The following is a 23,459-nucleotide window of genomic DNA, read 5'->3' on the forward strand; positions in this document are numbered from 1 at the left end:
CGAGCGAGCGAGTGGCTCCCGATCGAAAGGTCGACTCGGCACATCATCACCCGCGGGGGGGGGGGGGTCGATAAAATAACGGACCACTTTGCGGGGAAGGTGATGGTGGCTGTGTCCGATGGAAATGCGGAATTTCCACCGGTGTCTCAGAGAGGCGTGAGCGGGAGATATTTTTTTATCTACTATTCTTTTTTTAATTGCAGGTCAGGCCCACTGAGTTATATAGCTGGAGCTATGGAGCTATATAGCTCAACGAAGTGGCTTATCGTCAAGTGGAAATGTATAGCAGCCAAATACTCTAAAAAGTACGTTTCTAAATGTGGAGAGGAAAACCGGAGAAAAATCCTCGCGACAACGGGGAGAGAGAGATACGCAAACTCCAAATATACAGCAGGCGTCAGGGTCGGGATGGAACCCACGACCTCCTGTATACCAGGCGAAGAGGTAGTTAATATACAGCAGGCGTCAGGGTCGGGATGGAACCCACGACCTCCTGTATACCAGGCGAGGTAGTTAATATACAGCAGGCGTCAGGGTCGGGATGGAACCCACGACCTCCTGTATACCAGGCGAGGTAGTTAATATACAGCAAGCGTCAGGGTCGGGATCTAACCCACGACCTCCTGTATACCAGGCGAGGTAGTTAACATCTCACCTCTGAGACGGCCACCAAGCCATCGGCTCGTCCCTTGAGTGGCAGGAAATCACTTTGACCTTTTTTTCTTTTTTACACAAACAAGAATCGACCTCCCAATTCCGTTCCCCGCTGAACGCATCTCGTTAACGGTGGAGAACATGCAACTCCTCCCGCGCGGCGCCTGGGAATTGGAACCCCGATCTGCTCGTCGATATCGTCCTTAGAGTTGGAACAAAATTATTAAACGGTTGTGTTTGCAGTCAACAGAGTATGTGAATATAACGAATAAATAAAACTCGCTCTCTCTCCGCGTTCATCGGTAACGCCACCTTCGGACGGAAAGCGTGAAGACATCCGGGACGTGTTCCAGAATTAATATTAGCCTAGGTATGATCACTTGTATTTTTGTACGTTGAACTTCGTTCGCACCGTACTTAGCCAACCGTGCGGATCGGAGGTGCGGGGGAAGGACAGCAAACTAAACACGAAAAGCAGTTCTAAAGAAATGAGTTTGTCAATCTCGATTATTTAAAAGTGCCATAGCTCCAGTGGCTTCCTAATATCGGAAGGAAGAGCGTTCCAGACGGCCACAGAAGCAGCATATCTGACAGCGCCGGGCGATGATGCGGTGAGCGCCGTCTTTGTTCGACGCTGCGAGGATGAGCGGAGAGTTCGCGTGATCGTGGTTTATGCTCCATTGACGAGTTCAGCGAGATATCGTGGTTCATTCGTAGCCAAGCACTTTGCGTGTAACGTCCGCTGCTCTGTTTACTAAAACCCGGACAGGACCCAGGTTGCAATGATTTTTTTTTTCGATCGTAACTTTGTTGGCCGTACCGTACATTAGCGAACCACGGAAAAAAAAATCTAACCCATCCACCAAAGTTGGGCTGCGTGTTTCATTTACGATCCACACAGCTCCTCCCGTAGTTTGAAACCGCCGCGGTGTTTGCGGTTCAGTCAGTGGTGGGGGAGGGGTGGAGGGGGTTGAAGGCGATGTGACGTTGCAAATAATCTCATCAAGTCTCGGAGCGGGCAGGTCCCGGGGGGCTTTGAAGTGAGAGCGGCAATTTCACACCCCCGCTGCTCGCAAATTCGATTGTCGATTCAGCTTTAGATTTATTCTGTTAAACAAAACAACAACAGCAGCAACAAAAACCGCCCTCAAGGCCAGCAACGCCGAGTTACCCAGGGCCCTAACCTACCGCCCTCCTCCACACAGTCGATCGCGTGGCTTAGCGGGTGTTTAGGTGACAGCAAATGAAATGCATTCACCGAACATAAACCTCCTCTATCCACCGCCCACTCGCCAATCTGTTTGCTCCCCCCCCCCATCGCACTGTGGGCGGAAGGTCCTCCCTTTGCTAGAGTGATCTCCAGAGGGCGTTTGGTCTACTCTTCCATACGGTGATAAGCCACTTCGTTGAGCTATCATTTTTTTTTATTTGCTGTCAGGTGGGGTCCCAATACTGTTTTTGAAAACAAAGCACATGGTGGTTGTCACGGGGGCCCCAACTCGGAGCTGTGGCAATGCACCCCCTTGCTCCCCACGACATAAGAGAAGATGGTTGGAGACCTTTGGGGTGCTCCCTGTGTGAGTCTCTGGGTGTCTGTGTGAGTCTATTGGTCTCTGTGTAAGTCTACGGGTCTCTGTGTGAGTCTATGGGTATCTGTGTGAGTCTATGAGTCTCTGTGTGAGTCTATGGGAAACTTTGCGTGAGTCAATGGGTCTCTGTAAGTCTATGGGTCTCTGCGTGAGTCTCTGGGTCAGTGTGAGTTTATGGGTCTCTGTGTGAGTCAATGGGTCTCTATCTGAGTCTATGGGTCTCTGTGTGAGTCTATGGGAGATTCTGCGTGAGTCAATGGGTCTCTGTGTGAGTCTAAGGGAGACTCTGGGTGAGTCTACGGGTCTCTGTGCGAGTCTATGGGTCTCTGTGTGAGTCTATGGGTCTCTGTGTGAGTCTATGGGTCTCTGTGTGAGTCAATGGGTCTCTGTGTGAGTATATGGGTATCTGTGTGAGTCTACGGGTCTCTGTGTGAGTCTATGGGTCTCTGTGTGAGTCTCTGGGTCTCTGTGTGAGTCTATGGGTCTCTGCGTGAGTCAATGGGTCTCTGTGTGAGTCTCTGGGTCTCTGTGTGAGTCTATGGGAGACTCTGCGTGAGTCAATGGGTCTCTGTGTGAGTCTATGGGTCTCTGTGTGAGTCTATGAGTCTCTGTGAGTCTATGGGAGACTTTGCGTGAGTCAATGGGTCTCTGTGTGAGTCTATGGGTCTCTGTGTGAGTCAATGGGTCTCTGTCTGAGTCTATGGGTCTCTGTGTGAGTCTATGGGTCTCTGTGTGAGTCAATGGGTCTCTGTGTGAGTCAATGGGTCTCTGTGTGAGTATCTGGCTCTCTGTGTGAGTCTATGGGAAACTCAACGTGAGTCAATGGGTCTCTGTGTGAGTCTATGGGTCTCTGCGTGAGTCAATGGGTAACTGTGTGAGTCTATCGGTCTCTCTGTGAGTCTATGGGTATCTGTGTGAGTCAATGGATCTCTGTGTGAGTCTATGGGTCTCTGTGTGAGTCTAGTGGGGGGCGGGGGGTCTCTGTGTGAGCCAAAGAGCAGAGTTGGTGGGAGGCTATTCAGGCAGATCTTGGCTGTCACGTGTCTACGGTGCAACGGCCGCAAAACCCGGCGGAGGGGTGACCACGTTGGCAGCGTGGAGGCACGGCGGTGGCAGCGACGACTTTGCCCTTTGATGCCAATCTTGATTATTGTTAACAACTTCCTCCTCACCATTGGAACCTCATTTGCCAGTAAAAAAAATGATAATTGTTTTTGTTACCTTTCTATGTGGCAACAAAACTGACACCTTTTTTACAAGGAGTCATGTTTACATAGACCACAATACCTGCGGTCATAATGCAAACAAAAAACATAACTCTGATAATGTATGCACTGTCCTTGAAGTTGATTGGTCCACACCCGTGTGAGACTAGGCTCTAAGGAAAGCTGTCTCGGGTGTGGACCAATCAACTTCAAGGACAGTGCATATCATTATCAGAGTTATGTTTTTTGTTTGCATTATGACCGCAGGTATTGTGGTCTATGTAAACATGACTCCTTGTAAAAAAAAGGTGTCAGTTTTGTTACCAGATAGAAGGGTAAAAAAACAATTATCATATTTTTTTACTGGCAAATGAGGTTCCAATGGTGTAAAGGGTGTGTGTTCTTATTCTTCTTCTTCCACGCGTTTGTCCCACTCCTTCTCCCGCCCGGCCGCGCCTCGCCCAGCTGCTGCACATCAAGAGCAACAAGTACCTGACGGTGAACAAGCGGCTGCCGGCGCTGCTGGAGAAGAACGCCATGCGCGTGACGCTGGACGGCGCGGGCAACGAGGGCTCGTGGTTCTACGTGCAGCCCTTCTACAAGCTGCGCTCGCCAGGAGATAGCGTGAGCATTCACTCTCTCACTCGCGAGCTCACTCACTCGCGAGATCACTCGCTCGATCACTCACTCGCTCGATCACTCATTCACTCACTCGCTCGCTCGCTCACTCACTCACTCGCGAGCTCGCTCACTCACTCGCGAGCTCGCTCGCTCGCTCACTCACTCACTCGCGAGCTCGCTCACTCACTCGCGAGCTCGCTCGCTCACTCATTCACTCGCTCACTCGCTGACTCACTCGCTCGCTCACTCATTCGCTTGCTCACTCGCGAGCTCACTCACTTGCTCGCTCACTCACTCACTCGCTCGCTCACTCATTCACTCGCTCACTCACTCGCTCACTCACTCGCTCACTCACTCGCGGGCTCACTCACTCACTCGCTCACTCGCGAGCTCACTCGCTCGCGAGCTCACTCACTCGCTCACTCACTCGCTCGATCACTCACTCGCTCGTTCGCGAGCTCACTCACTCACGGCGCTGTGCAGAAGAGCTGTAGCCGAGGGGACGGGACACGGGGAGGCTGAGTGTAGCTGTGTGTAGGAGCTGTAGCTGAGAGGACACGGGGAGGCTGAGTGTAGCTGTGTGTAGGAGCTGTAGCTGAGAGGACACGGGGAGGCTGAGTGTAGCTGCGTGGAGGAGCTGTAGCTGAGAGGACACGGGGAGGCTGAGTGTAGCTGTGTGGAGTAGCTGTAGCTGAGGGGACACGGGGAGGCTGAGTGTAGCTGTCTTGAGGAGCTGTAGCCCAGTAGGGGGCACAGGTGGTGCATCAGCCAGTCATCTCGGTAATTTCAGTCAGTCGACCCGTGGCACCTGGGTCTGCCCCGTGACCTCCTGCCAGCGGGCGTTCGACACTTCACGTGGCCTCAAGGTGCACATGGCCTGGCACAAGCGTCGTGGTGACGTCACCGCCACTTAGTGGTGAATGACGGTTGTTGTTGCTGTAGCTGAGGGGACACGGGGGGGGGGGGGCTGAGTGTAGCTGTGTGGAGGAGCTGTAGCCGAGGGGACATGGGGAGGCTGAGTGTTGCTGTGTGGACGTCACGTGATTCCATGAGGAGTCATTCACAATCCAGCGAATGTCGAGGGGCAACTTAACTCTGAGCGACAATTCTAATATCTGACTCTTAATGTAAACGGCGAGGAATGTTAATAACTCACGGAGCCCCGTGTGGCTGGCTTTGGGCGGTTGTGCGTGGCCCTCAGTAGTATTATTATTATGCAGCATTACCCTCATTTAACGTGCTGATGAATATTTAATCCGAGAGACGCATCTGTTTCCTTTTTTATTTCTCCCCTTGATGACAGCAGTAACGTTTGATGCTTGAACCCCCGTGCGGAATTATTCGGTTTGTTTTTTGACCGTATAAACCGGCTATGCCTCGGGCAATCCTGTGAACATTTCATCACGAATTTCCCCGTTGCAAATTTTCTCCATTCGCCTCGCGATTGCCTCAAACAAATCAAATAAATCAGCGCATTACAGCGGAGCGGGAATGGTACCGGGGCAGGGGGCGGAGGGCATGGAACGAACGTGAATGAAAATAGGAATGAAAACAAAGGGGAACGAAAACAAGAAACCCGTCACGCCCTCGGCGATAGTGGCGGGGAATGGAAACGGTGCCGGGGGGATAATGGAGCGAACATGAATGAAAATACGAATGAAAACTGGAATGAAACAAACAGGAATGGGAAAAAAACAGGAATGAAAACAAGAAATCCGTCACGCCCACAGCGATCGTGGCAGAGAACGGTGCCGGGGGAGCATGGAGCGAACAGGAATGAAAAAAGGAATGAAAATTGGAATGAAATACACAGGAATTTCAACAAACAGGAATGAAAACAAGAAACCCATCACGCCCACAGTGATCGTGGCGGGGAACGGTGCCGGGGGAGCACGGAGCGAACAGGAATGAAAAAAGGAATGAAAACTGGTATAAAATACACAGGAATTTCAACAAACAGGAATGGAACAAGAAACCCGTCACCCCCTCAGCGGCGAACGACGACTGAGCAGAGTAAATCGTGACCGCGAGCACGAAATAAAGTGCATCAGAGTGCAACGAATAGCACGAGAAGGATAAGTGGTAAACAAAATAAATAACAAGAAAGTTGACTTTTTTTCCATTTAAAATTTAAGATTGTTATGGGAAGGTAAGCCCAACGCTAATGACTTTCCTTTCCGAAAATGACATCATTTTTCTCGCATTGAATATTTGTTTTTATTGCAAAAAATATTCTTCCATAATACAGGTTTTTTTAGGTTATATACAGTTTTTTTTTGGGTTGGATCGTGATCTAACCCAAAGAAAAACTGTGTTAAACCACATTTTAATCTTATTTGCTTTAGCCCGGTTCAATCTTTGTCACAATTTAATGAAGTTTACATTTGGTCGCGGTTGGTTTAAATGTAAATAGTATATATATATATACACGTGTGTAGGTTTTTTTATCCTCAAAATTGGAGCGAATTTAATCACTGGCGTAGTTGTGGAGATTATTAATGGACAAAGTTGTGGAGAAAAACTCAACTCATTCATCAATAACAGCTGCTTGGTGGCCTTTAAACTGTTTAATAGGCTAAGTTTCAGCCTGTTAAAAAAACACATGGCCCCGGCTTCATGAGCCGTGCTGGAGGGCAGTTTCGCCAATTGTCACCCGTTATACATTCTGTTTCCTTTTAAGGACTCACACACTGTTATTTTACGAACGAGTTGAGCGTTTGGTTGTTGGCTTTTGTGATTGCGCGCCGCTGCCGACGCGGAACGCGGCGGCGAAATCACCAAATCACTTGTCACGCAGATGAAAAATTAACCCGTAAAAACAAAGTTTTTCACTATAAATCCTTTATATGCGTGGCATCGGTTTTATTTTATTATTCATTTCTGTTTTTCTTGAGTAAGATTTTCATTTTTATCACATTGGTATTTTAAATTAAATACGAATTTTTTTTTTCCTAAAAAGTGGAAAATTTTGGGAAAAAAATTTCACGAAAATAAATTGTCACGCACGAGTCTGTGTGCAAAATGTCAGCTCGATTGGATACCGGGAAGTGGGTTAAAAAACGACCAAAAGATTTGCACGGTCGTAAGCGCGCAAGCAAGCAAGTGATTTAATATAAAGGATTTAAAAATAGATTAGCCGACACCGTGTATCCGTCTTTCTCCCCATTTATATATTAAAAAAACATTTCTTACATTACCCATCCGCCCAACGGCCTTCTGTGAGTGCGCAAATTCCAGCGGCATTGGTTCAAATGCAAGCAAAAAATTCTGGACCAGTTTTCGCCGGACGGTGTCTCGTCAGCAGAATCAGGGCCTGCTTCAAAATTAATGCTGGTTAACTGACATATTTTATGGGTTAAATGACCCTCTGTTTAAGATATGGGTCCCAGGCCACTCTTATCAAAGAGGCAACGGCGTTTCACACATGTCATCGGGTTGATTTAATCTCGCGGTTAAATGAACGATACTGCCTCTATGTGGCACCAACTTGCAGACACGAATTAAAATGTTAAATTTTGTCTGATATTTTTTTAAACATAATTTTTATTAGTTTCTTACACTCAATTCCAATATTCAACTCAATGTTCTTATTTTAAGGCCAGGATGCTTGAGCAACTCCCCATGAATCCACATCACATGATGGAAGGCTTTCATCCGGCAGTGCATTTACAAAGGACTGTAAACTCGTATTATAAATAATGTGATGACGTCATCTTTCTATATTTAAAACGGGAAGCAGGTGCATTGCTTCACTATTCTGCCAGTTCGCCCGATGATGCCGGTTGCTGTAAATACCAGCGAAACGTCGAACTACTCAGATTGTAAATGTTGTGGATTTACACCGGTGGGCTGACGTAGTCACTAATCGGCGCTTTGTTTACGTGACAAACCTTACCGGAGGTTTACGACACATTTATACTTAGGCGATCTAGCCCAAAAACCTTTATTATGAATGATATTGGTCGCGAAAGCCCGCGCGTTCAACTCGCATTATATATTTATTATTACTATTATTGAGAGACCTGAAGTCTCATTTTCCAACAGGAGTTGATCAAACATGACCGCCGTTATTCTCCCGGATGAAAGGCGCGGCAGAAGGTCAGGTGACGTCGCTTGCATCGAATGTGTCGCCTCTCAGACGCACAGCGTCTTTCCCCGTCAACGGGCCTTAGCCCGGATTAATTCATCGACCGACCGTCCCACTCACAGGTGTTACCCCCCCCCCCCCCCCCCCGTTTAACAGGCTTTCGCGACCATTGTCATCCATAATATAGTTTTTTTGGGGTTAGATTGGTTAGATAATATAAATGTGTCGGAAACAGAGCGACGGAGGCTACGCGGCGGACCACAGGGCCCTACGATAACCCGGGCGATGAGCCCACAGCGCCGGGCCGGGCGCGTGGTGTGGCTAGACCAGCGCTCAACGCTGCGGCGGTACCGGCAAGCGGCGCTTCACGGTGCGTCGTCGCATTCCGAGTGAAAACAATGAGGTTTTTTTTTCACTTGAGTTTATGCGCAGTACCGGTGGAACGTCTCCTGCATGGTCAGTGGCATGAGTGGCACGCGGGCTGAGACACGTAACATATTGTAACTTTTGCTTTAAAATCAAATATTTCAAAGTGTGTCTTGTAAATCCGTAGAATACGGTAAACGTATTGTCATGGCACGGTTAAATGTCGTGAATATTACATCGCGGCAAATATGTTCGACTGCAGCAAATCAAAGCGCAGAGTTAAACACGGGTGACATCAAAAGCAGTTGCTAGCGCGAATCAACGCGGAGGGTTTAAACATCGTAAATATGAAACATCGTAAAATATCAAACATCATAACAGCAGGCGGCCGGCCGTCTCCCGCAACGGAGCGGAAAAAAAAAACATGACAACAACAACGGCGAAGGTGGTGAGAGTGGAATGTTCCAGCAGAGGTCTGCGGATTAAAACTTTCGGAATGAAACGTGGATTAGTGTCACCGTCGCTCCAGCGGCGGTTTGGAGACATCAATGTTGCACAGAGCTCAGCAGTTACTAAAATATTTTACTTTATTTTTATTTAACCAGGTAAGGCCCCGTTTAGCTTTACAGCTCTTTATCAGACGAGACCTGGCCACCAATGATAGCCCGACGGAGTGGCTTATCGCGTGGAAATTCATAGCAGCCAAATCCTCTGAACGCACGTTGATTATAAATTTGGAGGGAAAACCCGGAGAGAAAAATCTACGTGACCACCACGGGGAAAAAGACACGCAAATTCCAAATATACAGCAGCAGGCGTCAGGGTGGGGATCGAACCCACAACCTCCTGTATACCAGGCGACGTTGTTAACATCTCCTAGCCATCGTGATGAGGATGAGAAGAGAGAAAAACACACCCACCCTCTCATGTACCGTTCCCGCCTTCATAGGTGCTAACAGCACTTGCCCCAACAGTCTGTTAAGGCTATACAGGGGATCCTTGTCTGTTTTTGGTAGTGATAGTTGTGGTGATAGCGGTGGCGGTGGTTGTGGTAGTTTTGGTAGTGGTAGTGGTGGTTTAGTGGTGGTGGTGGTAGTAGTGGTGATAGCTGTGGCGGTGGTTGTTGTAGTGGTGGTTATGGTGGTGATGTCGTGGTGGTGGTGGTGTGAGCAAGCAGTTGCAGGGCTGCGCCTTTATCCCCTTTCGTCATGCTGCAAAGAAAAACCCCGTTCCGTGCTCTGGCAATGCTTTGCCAGCTTGGCACCCTGCACCAAGCAGATTATCAGCTCGCCTTAAAATCAAATCAAGAATATTATCCGCGCACCACCCGCTAATGTTGTGTGTAGAGTCCGCGGGTGGTGGGGGGGTGGGTGGGATGGCTCGATTAGGGGCCAGCCCTCGGCTCTTTTGCTCAAACCCGATGAGAATTGGGGGCCAGGAGGGGTTGGGGGGCAGGAGTTGGGGGGGGGGGGCGGTAATTAACAGAACGACGGGCAATCTGCAGCCGGCACAACGAGCTCCCCCCCCCACCCACCCACCAATGCCAGCTCCCCCCCCACTCCCCCACCAATGCCCGCTCCCCCCCCCCACCCCCACCGTTAGAAGACCGACGGAGCTGGCACATCGAGGCATTAACCAGGCTATGCGTTAATTGTGTGTTGACCGACTCTCTGTGTTGCATTACATTACATTTCGATATTTTGCTAGGTTATTTAAATTTAGTGTGTCTCTCTCCCGTTCACCTAATTTTCAAGCTTGCGTACCGTACCACGCGTCGTCGCACTCATTGACATGCTATTTTTTTCTTTGCCCCCTCCCTCTCTCCGCCCCCGCCCCCCTTTCTCTATTTAAGGCCTCGTCACAGAAACGATCTCTCTCTTTGTGCCGATACGTGTTCTCTCTCTGTGTATCTTTGTGATGTCTGTCTGCTTATATGTCTGTCTATAGTTTTCTGGTTAGATTTTTGTTGCTACTTCTTTTATACCTGATGATGATTGCTTGTGTTGCAATCGAAACGTCGTAGTATGCTATTATTTAATTTATTATTTTATCTTTATACGTGACTTTACCGAAAGAACCAAAGAGTAATCCCTGCAGTCACGAAAGCGTGGTCCAGGGAGACGGTGACGAGACGGTGGCTCGTCCTGAACGGCGCGTCCAGCCTCCACATTTTCGCGTAAAAATCCCGCCGCTGATGGCCCGCTGGATGCGGCCTGTCGTGTTGCACTCGTTCATCCTTCGTACGGCTGCTGATGATGCAGATGGCTGAGCAACGGCTACAATTTGACATTCGGGCGGTTAAGCCAGAGTATATATTTCGATTTAAAGCTTTCGTGACTGCAGGGATTCATCTCCTTGGTTCTTTCGGTAAAGTCACGTAGTGACTTTGCGTTGTGGCCGAAACGTCGTGAGAATTATTTTATTATGTTTTATTTTTATTATTTTATTATTTCCATTCTACGTGACTTTACCGAAATAACCAAGGAGACCAGAGTATATTATTACAATAACCCCCCCCCTCCGCCTCAAATCGTTGCACCTGATGAGTAAAATGATGACGTCACCCTGCTGCTGGTGCTCTATTTAAGACCGGGAGCCAGAGCAGAGGCTCACCATTCTGGGGAATTGCCCGATGATGCTGGATGCAATTACCAGCGAAACTTCGTGCTCAAAAATTGTACATGCTGTGGTTTCACGCTTCAACACACCGGTGGGCTAAAGCAGTGAACTATTTGTCTTTTGTCAACATGACACTTTTTTTGCTGATTGGCCGTGTCGGGTGGTGGAGGGTTGCGACACATTTATAAATAACGCGATCTAACCCAAACACGTTGATTATGAACAAGCCAGATAGTCCGCGTGCAGCACTGTGGAAGAAGCACGTGTTGCGAAATTCCCTTCCTTCCCGTGGGCGTCGATGAGATTCCCGTACCCTGGCTCGCCCGAACTACTATTTACTATGAACTAAACACATTTTTTTATTGTACCATGCAAGACCCACTGAGCAATGTAGCTCTCTTTTAGAAGTGACCTGGCCACGAAAGATAGCTCAACGAGGTGGCTTATCATCACGTAGAAATGTCCAGCCGTCAATTACCCTGGGACCAGAGCCGTGGACATGGAGAGGCAAGAGGTGGCAGAGGGAGGCTGATCGCTGGTAGGCAAGAGGGCGGTGGGCAGGGCTGTTGAGGGTGAATGGCCATCGCAAACAAATGCCCTCGGAATGACCTCATCCAGAAATCCTCATCGATTTGGAACGGGCGCACGACAGCGACCGTTTGCGACTCGAAAAACAATTGCAATGCCATCATCATCGCTGGTTATCATCGGCCATGCTCAATCCACTGCCGGATGAAGTCCTCCCAGCAAGCTGCTGCTGCCGCCGCTGCCGCTGCTCCATGATCCCGCGATACGACGATTCGACAGGCGCCTGCTTCTGTGTGAAACAACTCTCTTTCGGTCGGGCTGGAAACATCTTCGCGTGCGGAGGATCGCAGAGCTCGGGCGATTGTGTTGGTTCGCGCCGCAGCTCGTCGCTCGGTCCCTCGGCGATTCATTTAATTGCTCGCGCATTCTGGAGAAGACGGCGATTGTCATCGTGATGATTATGATGTCCGGCGCTTTGTCAATCCGCTGCCAAACGTAGGCCTCCCTGCGCCGTGTGAGTCACGTGGACTGTCTGACCGCACTTCACCACGGCTGGTTAGCGCAGGGCCGGCTACCGTACCGCTCGATCCCGAGCCACGGCCTTGGAATCGAACCTCCGGCTCACCGCCGCTCGCGTCGCCTGCGCCTGACGCGGTGTCACCCTTTGGCTGAGGCTTGAGTCAGCCGCACGACGCGTCCGACATTCCCACACTGCGCCGCCTGACCCCCCCCCCCCCCCACTCCGGTTAGAGCTTGGTGTAAACACGTCAGATGCACCTCCAGGCAGTTTACTTGTCCGTGCCGGTGGAGACGTCTTCCCGATCACGTCGGTGGAGAAGTCGCCTCTCGTCTCACACACATTCCCGCTCTGACCTCCGTTGACTTCTGACCCCCCCCCTCCCACTGTTCCTATGACACAGCGTCGGCGTTGCAGCTGTGTGTGTACGTGCGTGTGTATGTGTGTGTGCACTTGCCCCAGCAGTCTGTTGATGCTATACGCAGGATCCTTTCCTTTGCAGTGGTTAGCTCACACGGTGCTACGAGCTCGGCCACCCGAGTTCAATTTCCCGCTGACAGCCACCAACGCCGGTGACGATTACCTGAACCGGTCATCGACATAGGCGTCCCCTAAGTCCACTCAGCCTCAAATTAGTACCTCGTGCGCTGTGTAAACATCGCCACTGGGGAGACAAAGGCGGTCGGGCGTGGTGTTGGCCACCCACCCCCTCGTGTGCCGTGCCGGCCTTCATAGGTGCTACTCACTAACAGTACTTGCCCCAACAGTCTGTTCAGGCTACACGGGAGATCTTTACCTTTGTTTTTTGCATTTATGCATGGCAAGCAGAGGGTGTAGCGGTTCGTGCGAATCCCATCTGGCTGTCTCTCTCTCTCCCTCTCTCTGTCTCTATGATTCTGGCCGGTGAGGATGATTGCGAGCAATATCTCACGACACATTCGGTCGAGCCGGTGCCCGGTGCGATGCGCTGTGTCTGCCGCAGGTGGTGCTGGGCGACAAGGTGGTGCTGAACCCGGTGAACGCCGGGCAGCCGCTGCACGCCAGCAACTACGAGCTGGTGGACAACCTGGGCTGCAAGGAGGTGAACCATCCCCGGCACACGTCGTGGTCCTCTGATGGGACGTTGAGGAGGACGCCACTGGTCGACTGGGCCTTTATCCAGCAGCGGATCGATCACGGCTGCTGATGATGATGACGACGATGACGACGACTGATTTGAACGTTAACATGTTCAACAGTAACCCCTTTAACCGAGTTATGGTTGTTATCACCGCGTGGCGCCGGTGCCAGCCTAGGTGCGCTTTGAGGCCATGTAACAGACCCAGCTTTGCAATGGGTTGACTGAGTGAAATGGCTGGTGAGATGCACCCACCTGTGCTCCCTCACTGTGCACAGTTGGTGCGTCTTGCAGAAAGACAAAGAACCCCCCCCCCACCCCCCTTATAGCCTCAGCGGATTAAAGGGGATGCTTCGTGAAGGTGGCGCGCACCGCCGCATTCACCGAGTTGACCTCGCAAGTGCGACCGTGCGTAACCGTGACCGAGACGATATCGTTGTTGCAATTTAATGTCTCGTTGCGATTTCGAACGCTTCTCTCGTGTTCGGCCGAGCCACCGCTTCGCAGATGAGCCGTTGGGGCGCCGTGGTGGCTAGGAGATGTTAACTACCTCGCCTGGTACGCAGGAGGTTGTGGGTTCGATCCCGACCGCGACGCCTGCTGTATATTTGAAGTTTGTGTGTCTCTCTCTCTCTCATCATCACGGTGGCTAGGAGATGTTAACTACCTCGCCTGGTACGCAGGAGGTTGTGGGTTCGATCCCGACCGCGACGCCTGCTGTATGTTTGGTGTTTGCGTGTCTCTCTCTTATCATCATCACGGTGGCTAGGAGATGTTAACTACCTCGCCTGGTACGCAGGAGGCCGTGGGTTCGATCCCGTTCACAACGCCTGCTGCTGTATATTTGAAGTTTGCGTGTCTCTCTCTCTCATCATCACGGTGGCTAGATGTTAACTACCTCGCCAGGTACGCAGGAGGCCGTGGGTTCGATCCCGTTCACAACGCCTGCTGCTGTATATTTGAAGTTTGCGTGTCTCTCTCTCTCATCATCACGGTGGCTAGATGTTAACTACCTCGCCAGGTACGCAGGAGGCCGTGGGTTCGATCCCGGCCACGACGCCTGCTGTAGTACGGGACGAGGGGCTATATAACCTCGGTTGCCGCAGACTTTTGTGAGCGTCCAGCATCGCAGCGCCTTCGTGACGCCGTTGTCGCCGTCGCGCCGTGGCCGTGCAGGTGAACTCGGTGAACTGCAACACGAGCTGGAAGATCACGCTGTTCATGAAGTACTGCGAGAACAAGGACGACATCCTCAAGGGGGTGAGTCCACGACCGCCCCCCACCCCCCGCCCTCCCACCTCCCCCCCTGGGGACACGCGGCAGCATTGTCGTCCGTCACGCGCGCGCGCACGCGTACGTCATCGGAACGGGAACGGGGTCAACAGCGCTCGCCCCAACGGCCTGGTGAAGGCTTTGCGGTCGGGCCGGAGGGGGTTGATCGTTGGCTCTGTGCGTGCGTGCCACACAGGGAGACGTGGTCCGCCTGTTCCACGCGGAGCAGGAGAAGTTCCTGACGTGCGACGAGTACCGCAAGAAGCAGCACGTGTTCTTGCGCACCACCGGGCGTCAGTCGGCGTCATCCGCCACCAGCTCCAAAGCACTCTGGGAGGTGGAGGTCAGAGGCCACCCTCGCTCCCCCCCCCCCCACGCTCACACTTTTTGCGCGTCGCTGTGGCGAGGTGTTAACGACCTCTGCTGGTGTACCGGGAGGTCGTGGGTTCGGTCCCTTCAGCTTTTCCCTCCACATTTAGAATCAACATCACGGGTTCGGGGTATTTGGCTGCTGTACATTTCCGCGCGATGATGGGCCACTTCGTTGAGCTGTCATTTGTGAACGCTGGGTCGCTTCATAAAAAGAACTACACAGCTCAATGCGGCCTTACTTTGTAAAATAAAAATTGTTTAAAATAATGTTTTTCATTGTTTCTTTGACACGAGCCTGGGACAAAGCACAAACCGTAACAAGGGGGGTACAGAAATTCCGCGGACGACCGAAGCCCAAAGTCAGTTCAACATACAGAGTTTGTTGTCCTTTGCAATCCGATTATCACGGTTAGCTACGTACGGTGCGAAAGAAGTTCAACATACCTACACTCGTAACAAAGTAACCCACGCACGCCGAGTAATAATAAGAATGTAATTTATAACGCGCACAAATTTGCGGACGTAACGGCCGCAACTCACTTATGATCGTTAAATATCCCTCAGAGCAGTGACTAACACCTCTCTGGGGGGGTGATACCCCAAGCGCCCGTCCCCCTCCCTCCCCTGTGTGCACACCTCACTGCCCGGCTCAGTAGGAATGGGGACCTTCTGTCCTCAAACTCTCGCTCCTTTGCCCCTTGAGCTCGTGACTTAAACAGCAGCTCTGTTCCTGCACGAGGGGGGGGGGGGGGGGGCTAGGAGGGTGTCGTGCCGCCGCTTTCAGGAGACCCCCCACCCCCCCCCCCACCGCTCACCCCTCTAACTCGCCGCTCGCCCCACATCGCTCAAAACGTGGTGGGGGGGCGCAGGCGGTGCGTCTGTCATCTCGGTCGGCAAACGCAATGCACCCTGGGTCCCGTCCCGCGACCGATGGTCAGCCGGCCGGCGGCAGCGACCCTTCCGCACTTCACGCGGTGACGGCCTCAAAGCGCACCTAGCCTGGCACGCTCGTGTGCCGCGGTGACGTCGCCGCCGCCGCCGTGTCTCGGTGTTGAATTCTGAACGGACGCTGCTGCCATTGTTGATGTTGCCCACAGGTGGTTCATCACGACCCCTGCAGGGGCGGCGCCGGGCACTGGAACAGCCTCTTCCGCTTCAAGCACCTGGCGACGGGCAACTACCTGGCGGCGGAGGTGAGCGACGTTACCACGGGGTCGCGATGTTGCCATGGGGTCACGACGTTACCACGGGGTCGCGACTTTACCACGGGGTCGCGACGTTACCACGGCGTCGCGACGTTACCACGGGGTCGCGACGTTACCACGGGGTCGCGACGTTACCACAGGATCGCGACGTTACCACTGGGTCGCGATGTTACCCCAGGGCTGCGACGTTACCACGGGGTCACGATGTTACCCCGGGCTCGCGACGTTACCACGGGGTCGCGACATTACCCCGGGCTCGCGACGTTACCACGGGGTCACGACGTTACCACGGGGTCGCGACGTTACCACGGGGTCGCGATTATACCACGGGGTCGCGATGTTACCCAGGGGTCACGACGTTACCACGGGGTCGCGACGTTACCACGGGGTTGCGACTTGCCGCCGCGTCGTAATCCAGCCGCGCGGCGACTTTCGTGAAAATCCTGAGATCCTCAAGGAGGAATATGTCAGAGGAAGTGACAGGTGGTGCCTTGCGCGAGAGAGGGGAGCAACGCTCGATCCCCATACAGGTGGTGATTAATAAACAAATGGCGATTAATCCGCACTCGATTAATCCACACTCTGCTGTACCGCCTCCTCCTGACCAACCAGGGTATGATGATGTTGCGAAATTCCGCTTTCCCATGAATGAAGGGGAGTGTGACAACAACAACATCTTTGTGTATGAGTGCTGTGATCTACCAACCCTTGCTACTGCTGCTGCCTCCGCAGTGAATCACTACAGGCAGCACCACCACTGCCCGGGACAATCACAGTAATGAGGGGGGAAAAAATTCTCCGTGGTTTTAGGATAACACTTCTAGATTTGAAGTTTTCGTGACTGCAAGGATTCATATTCTTAGTTCTTTCGGTAAAGTCACGTGCCTCTGTTAGCCCCCCCCCCCCTCCCGATACGTTCCATTCATCCCACAGTGACTTGCGCACAAACAGCATAACAAAAAGCGGCTTAATCGTATTTAATTAATTTACCCACCCAGCAGGGGCGGTTTCTTCATTAGGGCGATTGGGCGACGCACCACCAATGTCATTCAACCACAGAGTCACGCTAGCCGTCACTGTGCCTCTGGATATAGTCCAATCAGCGTCATGTCACGTTCTGTGGAGTACCGCCTCTTTTTGGGCGATTTCAATCCGGCAGAGAATCGCCCCGAGTGTTCCCATAGACTTACATTCAAAGATGTTTTTTTTTCGAACGGGGGGCGCTGCAATGCATTCTCTATGGCTTCCGGGAGGGCTCGCACTAACGTGCTTACGTCATCATACGTAAGCACGTTTCAGTCAACAATTTTATTTGTCGCCACCTAGTGGAATCTTTAATAAAAGAAACTTGAGTGGATTGTATTAATAGTGAGTATAGAAACAAACAAGATGTATTGTAAGAGTCACTTTATTTTTCATTAATATTAAAGAAGTGAAGTTGCCTTTACATGCTTAAGCTGTTAATTTATCCATTGCATGGGTGGACCTTATCCTTATAAATCATCCAGGCATTTGCCCCCCCCCCCCCTGAGAGATTTTGCAGGAGCCGCCACTGCCACCCAGCAGTATAACAAAAGCAGTAATTGACCACTTCACAACTCCTCCTCCCCCGCTGCCCTTCCTGGCTCCTCCCCCCTTGAACCACTATATAAGGCTACAGATATTTTGCTGTGACAGTTTCACCTGAAGACGGAAGCTTGTGTTGCCTCCGCAACGTCGTGATTTTTATTGTTTTATTTTTATTCATTTTAATTTCATTTTATTACCTACGTGACTTTACCGCAAGAACTAAGAGCATTTAGGATAACACCATGGAATGTGGTGCCACTGTGGCGAGATGTTAACTACCTCGCCTGGTATACTGGAGGTCGTGGGTTCGATCACCGTGGTCACGTGGTTTCTCTTCTCCGGGTCCTACGGATTTTTCCCCGCACGTTTAGAATCAACGTAGCGCGTTTAGAGTCATTTGGCTGCTAGACATTTCCACACACAGCGACGAGCCACTTCGCTGAGCCATCCATCCGTGATGGCCAGGCCGCTTCTGAAAAAAAGAGTCTCACAGCTCATTTGTGGGTCTTACCTGGTAAGTAAAAAGAAAAAAGTTTTTAGTTTACGTTCGGACAAACGGAAAAATCTCGCAGCGTTGTCAGGGGTGGCTCTCCTGGCCTTGAACCACGAGCCCTGCCACACCGACACACCACCACTCCACCACACCACCACACCACCACACCACCACCCCACCACACCACCATACCGACACACCGACACACCGACACACCCCCACCCCACCACACCACCACACCACCACACCACCACACCCCCACCCCACCACACCACCAAACCACCACCCCACCACCCCACCACACCACCACCCCACCACACCACCACACCACCACACCACCACACCCCCACTCCACCACCCCACCACCCCACCACACCACCACACCACCACACCACCACCCAACCACACCACCACACCACCACTCCACCACCCCACCACCCCACCACACCACCACACCACCACACCACCACCCAACCACACCACCACACCACCACACCACCACACCACCACACCCCCACCCCACCACACCACCACTCCACCACTCCACCACACCACCACTCCACCACCCCACCACCCCACCACACCACCACACCACCACACCACCACTCCACCACTTCACCACACCACCACTCCACCACCCCACCACCCCACCACACCACCACACCACCACACCACCACACCGACACACCGACACACCCCCACCCCACCACACCACCACACCACCACACCACCACCCAACCACACCACCACACCACCACCCCACCACACCACCACCCCACCACACCACCACACCACCACACCACCACCCCACCACACCACCACCCCACCACCCCACCACACCACCACTCCACCACTCCACCACACCACCACTCCACCACACCACCACCCCACCACACCACCACACCACCACACCACCACACCGCACCGACACACCGACACACCCCCACCCCACCACACCACCACAAACCGACACACCGACACACCGACACACCCCCACCCCACCACACCACCACACCACCACACCACCACACCCCACACCCACCCACCACCCCCACCCCACCACACCACCACACCACCACCCCACCACACCACCACCCCACCACCCCACCAACACCACCACCCCACCACACCACCACACCACCACCCCACCACCCGACCACCATACCGACACAACCGACACACCGACACACACACCCACCCCACCACACCCCACACCACCACACCACCACAACCACACACCCCCACCCCCCACACCACCAAACCACCACCCCACCACCCCACCACACCACCACCCCACCACACCACCACACACCCACAACCACCACACCCCCACTCCACCACCCCACCACCCCACCACACCACCACACCACCACCCACACACACCAAACACCACCACTCCACCACCCCACCACCCACCCACCACCACCACCACCACCCACCACCCAACCACACCACCACACCATCACACCACCACACCACCACACCCCCACCCCACCACACCACCACTCCACCACTCCACCACACCACCCACTCCACCACCCCACCACCCCACCACACCACCACACCAACCACACACCACTCCACCACTTCACCACACCACCACTCCACCACCCCACCACCCCACCACACCACCAACCACCACACCACCACACCGACACACCGGACACAACACCCCCACCCCACCACACCACCACACCACCAACACCAACCACCCACCACACCCACCACACCACCACACCACACACCACCACACCACCACCACCCACCCCCACCCCACCACACCACCACACCACCACACCACCACCCCACCACACCACCACCCCACCACCCCACCACCCACCACTCCACCACTCCACCACTCCACCACCCCACCACCCCACCACACCACCACACCACCACACCACCACACCACCACACCGACACACCGACACACCCCCACCCCACCACACCACCACACCGACACACCTACACACCGACACACCCCCACCCCACCACACCACCCACCACCACACCACCACACCCCCACCCCACCACACCCCCACCCCACCACAACCACCACACCACCACCCCACCACACCACCACCCCACCACCCCACCACACCACCACCCCACCACCCCACCACACCACCACCCCACCACACCACCACCCACCACCCTCACCACACCACCACCCCACCACACACCACCACACCACCACCCCACCACCCCACCACCCCACACCCACCACACCCCACACCACCACCACCCCCACCACACCACCACCCACCACCCCACCACCCCACCACCCCACCGACCCCACCACACACCACCACCCCCACCACACCACCACACCACCACCCCACCCACCCACCACCCCCCACACACCACCCTACCACACCACCACACCACCACACCACCACACCACCACACACCACCACCCCACCAACCCCACCCACCCCACCACCACACCACCACACCACCACCCCACCACACACACACACCACACCACCACCCCCCACCCCCCACCCCACCACCCCACCACCCCACCACCCCACCCACCCCACCACACCACCACCCCACCACACCACCACACCACCACCCCACCACCCCACCACCCCACCACACCACCACCCCCACCACCCCACCACCCCACCACCCCGCCACAACCGCCACACCGCCACCCCTCCACAACACCACACACCACACCACCCACCCCACCACCCCACCACACCACCACACCACCACACCACCACACTACCACACCACCACACCACCACATACCCCCACCCCACCCACACCACCACAACCACCACCCACCACACCACCACCCCACCACCCCACCACACACCACACCACCACACCACCACCCCTCCACACCACCACACCACCACACACCACCACACCCCACCCCACCACACGACCACACCACCACACCACCACACCCCCACCCCACCAAACCACCACCCACCACCCCACCACACCACCACACCACCACACCACCCACCACCACACCACCACACCACCACACCACCACACCACCACACAACCACACCACCACACCACCAACCACCACCCCACCACACCACCACACCACCACCCCACCACACCACCACCCCACCACCCCACCACACGACCACACCACCACACACCACACCCCCACCCCACCAAACCACCACACCACCACCCCACCACACCACCACCCCACCACCCCACCTACCCGACCACATACCACCACACCACCACACCGCCACCCCACCACACGACCACACCACCACACCACCACACCCCCACCCCACCAAACCACCACACCACCACCCCACCACACCACCACACCACCACACCACCACACCACCACACCACCACACCACCACACCCCCACACCACCAAACCACCAAACCACCACCCCACCACCCCACCACCCCACCACCACCACCCACCACACCCCACCACACCACCACACCACCACACCACCACACCACCACACCGACACACCGACACACCACCACACCACCACACCGACACACCGACACACCGACACACCACCACACCACCACCCCGCCGCCCGGCCGGCCGCGTTGCCGCCCCGGGCAGCCTCGAGAGGGACCGTGAAGAGTGGACTTTTTGGCAAGGCCATGACTAGGGCAGGGGGGACGTTTGTTTTCGGGTTCTATCGCGTGAATATAATACGTAGGTTACTGCTTGAGCACACACCGGTGTTTTGGAGAGTAAACCCACGACGTTTGCAATTCGAGCACCGAAAGCCGTTCCTCCGGTGATTACAGCAACCGGCATCATCAGGCGACGGCCAGAATTGTGGAGGAAACCTCCTCCTCCTCCTGTTACGTTTCTCAATTCGAGGGGTGAATGTGACGTCCACACTTGCGGGCCAATCAGGTGCGACGACCGGAGAGGGGGCGGGGGTTTATGTCACGTAATATAAATCACAATGAACGGCTGATATTATTATTTTTTGGCAATGCCTCTGCCCGGCATTTGGATTATAACGGCCGAGAGGGAATGCATCAAATATAAACACAGCTTCTTCTTGGTTCTTTCGGTAAAGTCATGTAGAAGAGAAATAATAAAATAATAACAATAAAACAGAATAAAAATTTTTTATTATGTTTTATTTTAAACATAATAAAAAAAAATTATTGTGTTTTATTTTTATTTTAAACATAATAAAATTATTTTATTGTTTTATTATTATTTATTATGTTTAAAATAAAACATAATACAATTATTTAATTATGTTTTATTTTTATTATTTTATTATTTCCCTTCTACGTGACTTTTTATTTTAAACATAATAAAATAATTTTACTATGTTTTATTTTTATTATTTTATTATTATTTCCCTTCTACGTGACTTTACCGAAAGAACCAAGAAGATGAATGCCTGCAGTCACGAAAGCTTTACATCGAAATTTAAAGCACAGCTGTCTGCTGCTGCCGTTTGTTGTGTGCAGGTGAATCCTGATTACCGGGATGAGGCTGAGGAATCTACCCTCAAATCTCCTGTGAGTCGTGTATGTGTGTGTGTATTCAGCCTCAAATTAGTACTTGGGTGCCATGTGTAAACATCGCCACTGGGGAGACAAAGGCGGCCGGGTGTGGTGCTGGCCACCCACTCCCTCGTGCGCCGTGCCGGCCTTCATAGGTGCTCGCTAACAGCACTTGCCCCAACAGTCTGTTAATGCTATGCGGGGGATCTTTGTCTTTGTGGTTGAGTGTGCGTCGTGATATTCGTAATATCTCATCTACACTATGAGACCTCCTTTACCAGTGGCAAAATATAGTGATAGGTTTTAACCCTTTCAACTGGTACAAAAACTGACACCTTCATACAAGGCATCATGTTTGCAATAACCACAACACAAGCAGTCAAAATGCAAACAAAAAGAAACAACTCTGATAATGTAGGCACTATCCTTGAAGTTGATTGGTCCACACCCGAGACAGCTTTTCTTAGAGCCCAGTCTCCATTGGTGTTGGACCAGATCATCTGGTTATTGCAAACATGATGCCTTGTATAAAGGTGTCAGTTTTTGTACCAGTTGAAAGGGTAAAACCCTACACCTATATTTTGCCACTGGTAAAGGAGATGTCTCATAGTGTAAGTGCTTGCCCCGAGCTCTCAGTACTCTGATGGTGCGCTGTCTTTGAGTTGTGCGCCTTTTGGCATCGTCTGGTCCAACACCAATGGAGACTAGGCTCTAGGGAAAGCTGTCTCGGGTGTGCACCAATCAACTTCAAGGACAGTGCA

General features: G+C 52.9%; 1 protein-coding gene across 4 annotated transcripts in view; it reads left to right on the top strand.

The window, feature by feature from the left end:
• Positions 1-23,459, top strand: part of LOC133356815 (inositol 1,4,5-trisphosphate receptor type 1-like) — a 434,548-nt gene that overhangs the window by 78,285 nt on the left and 332,804 nt on the right. For 3 of the 4 annotated variants that reach the window (XM_061574522.1, XM_061574519.1, XM_061574520.1), the window contains exons 5-9: positions 3,914-4,072; positions 13,169-13,267; positions 14,480-14,563; positions 14,772-14,918; positions 16,045-16,140. In XM_061574522.1, coding sequence (XP_061430506.1) covers positions 3,914-4,072; positions 13,169-13,267; positions 14,480-14,563; positions 14,772-14,918; positions 16,045-16,140 — 585 coding nt within the window. Of the gene's footprint in view, positions 1-3,913; positions 4,073-13,168; positions 13,268-14,479; positions 14,564-14,771; positions 14,919-16,044; positions 16,141-22,662; positions 22,714-23,459 lie in introns of all 4 variants that reach the window. The other variant, XM_061574523.1, reaches the window with a different exon arrangement.

Source organism: Lethenteron reissneri, chromosome 55, assembly GCF_015708825.2.
Source record: "Lethenteron reissneri isolate LAM-NWPU_2019-01 chromosome 55, ASM1570882v1, whole genome shotgun sequence".
Taxonomy (NCBI): Eukaryota; Metazoa; Chordata; class Hyperoartia; order Petromyzontiformes; family Petromyzontidae; genus Lethenteron; species Lethenteron reissneri.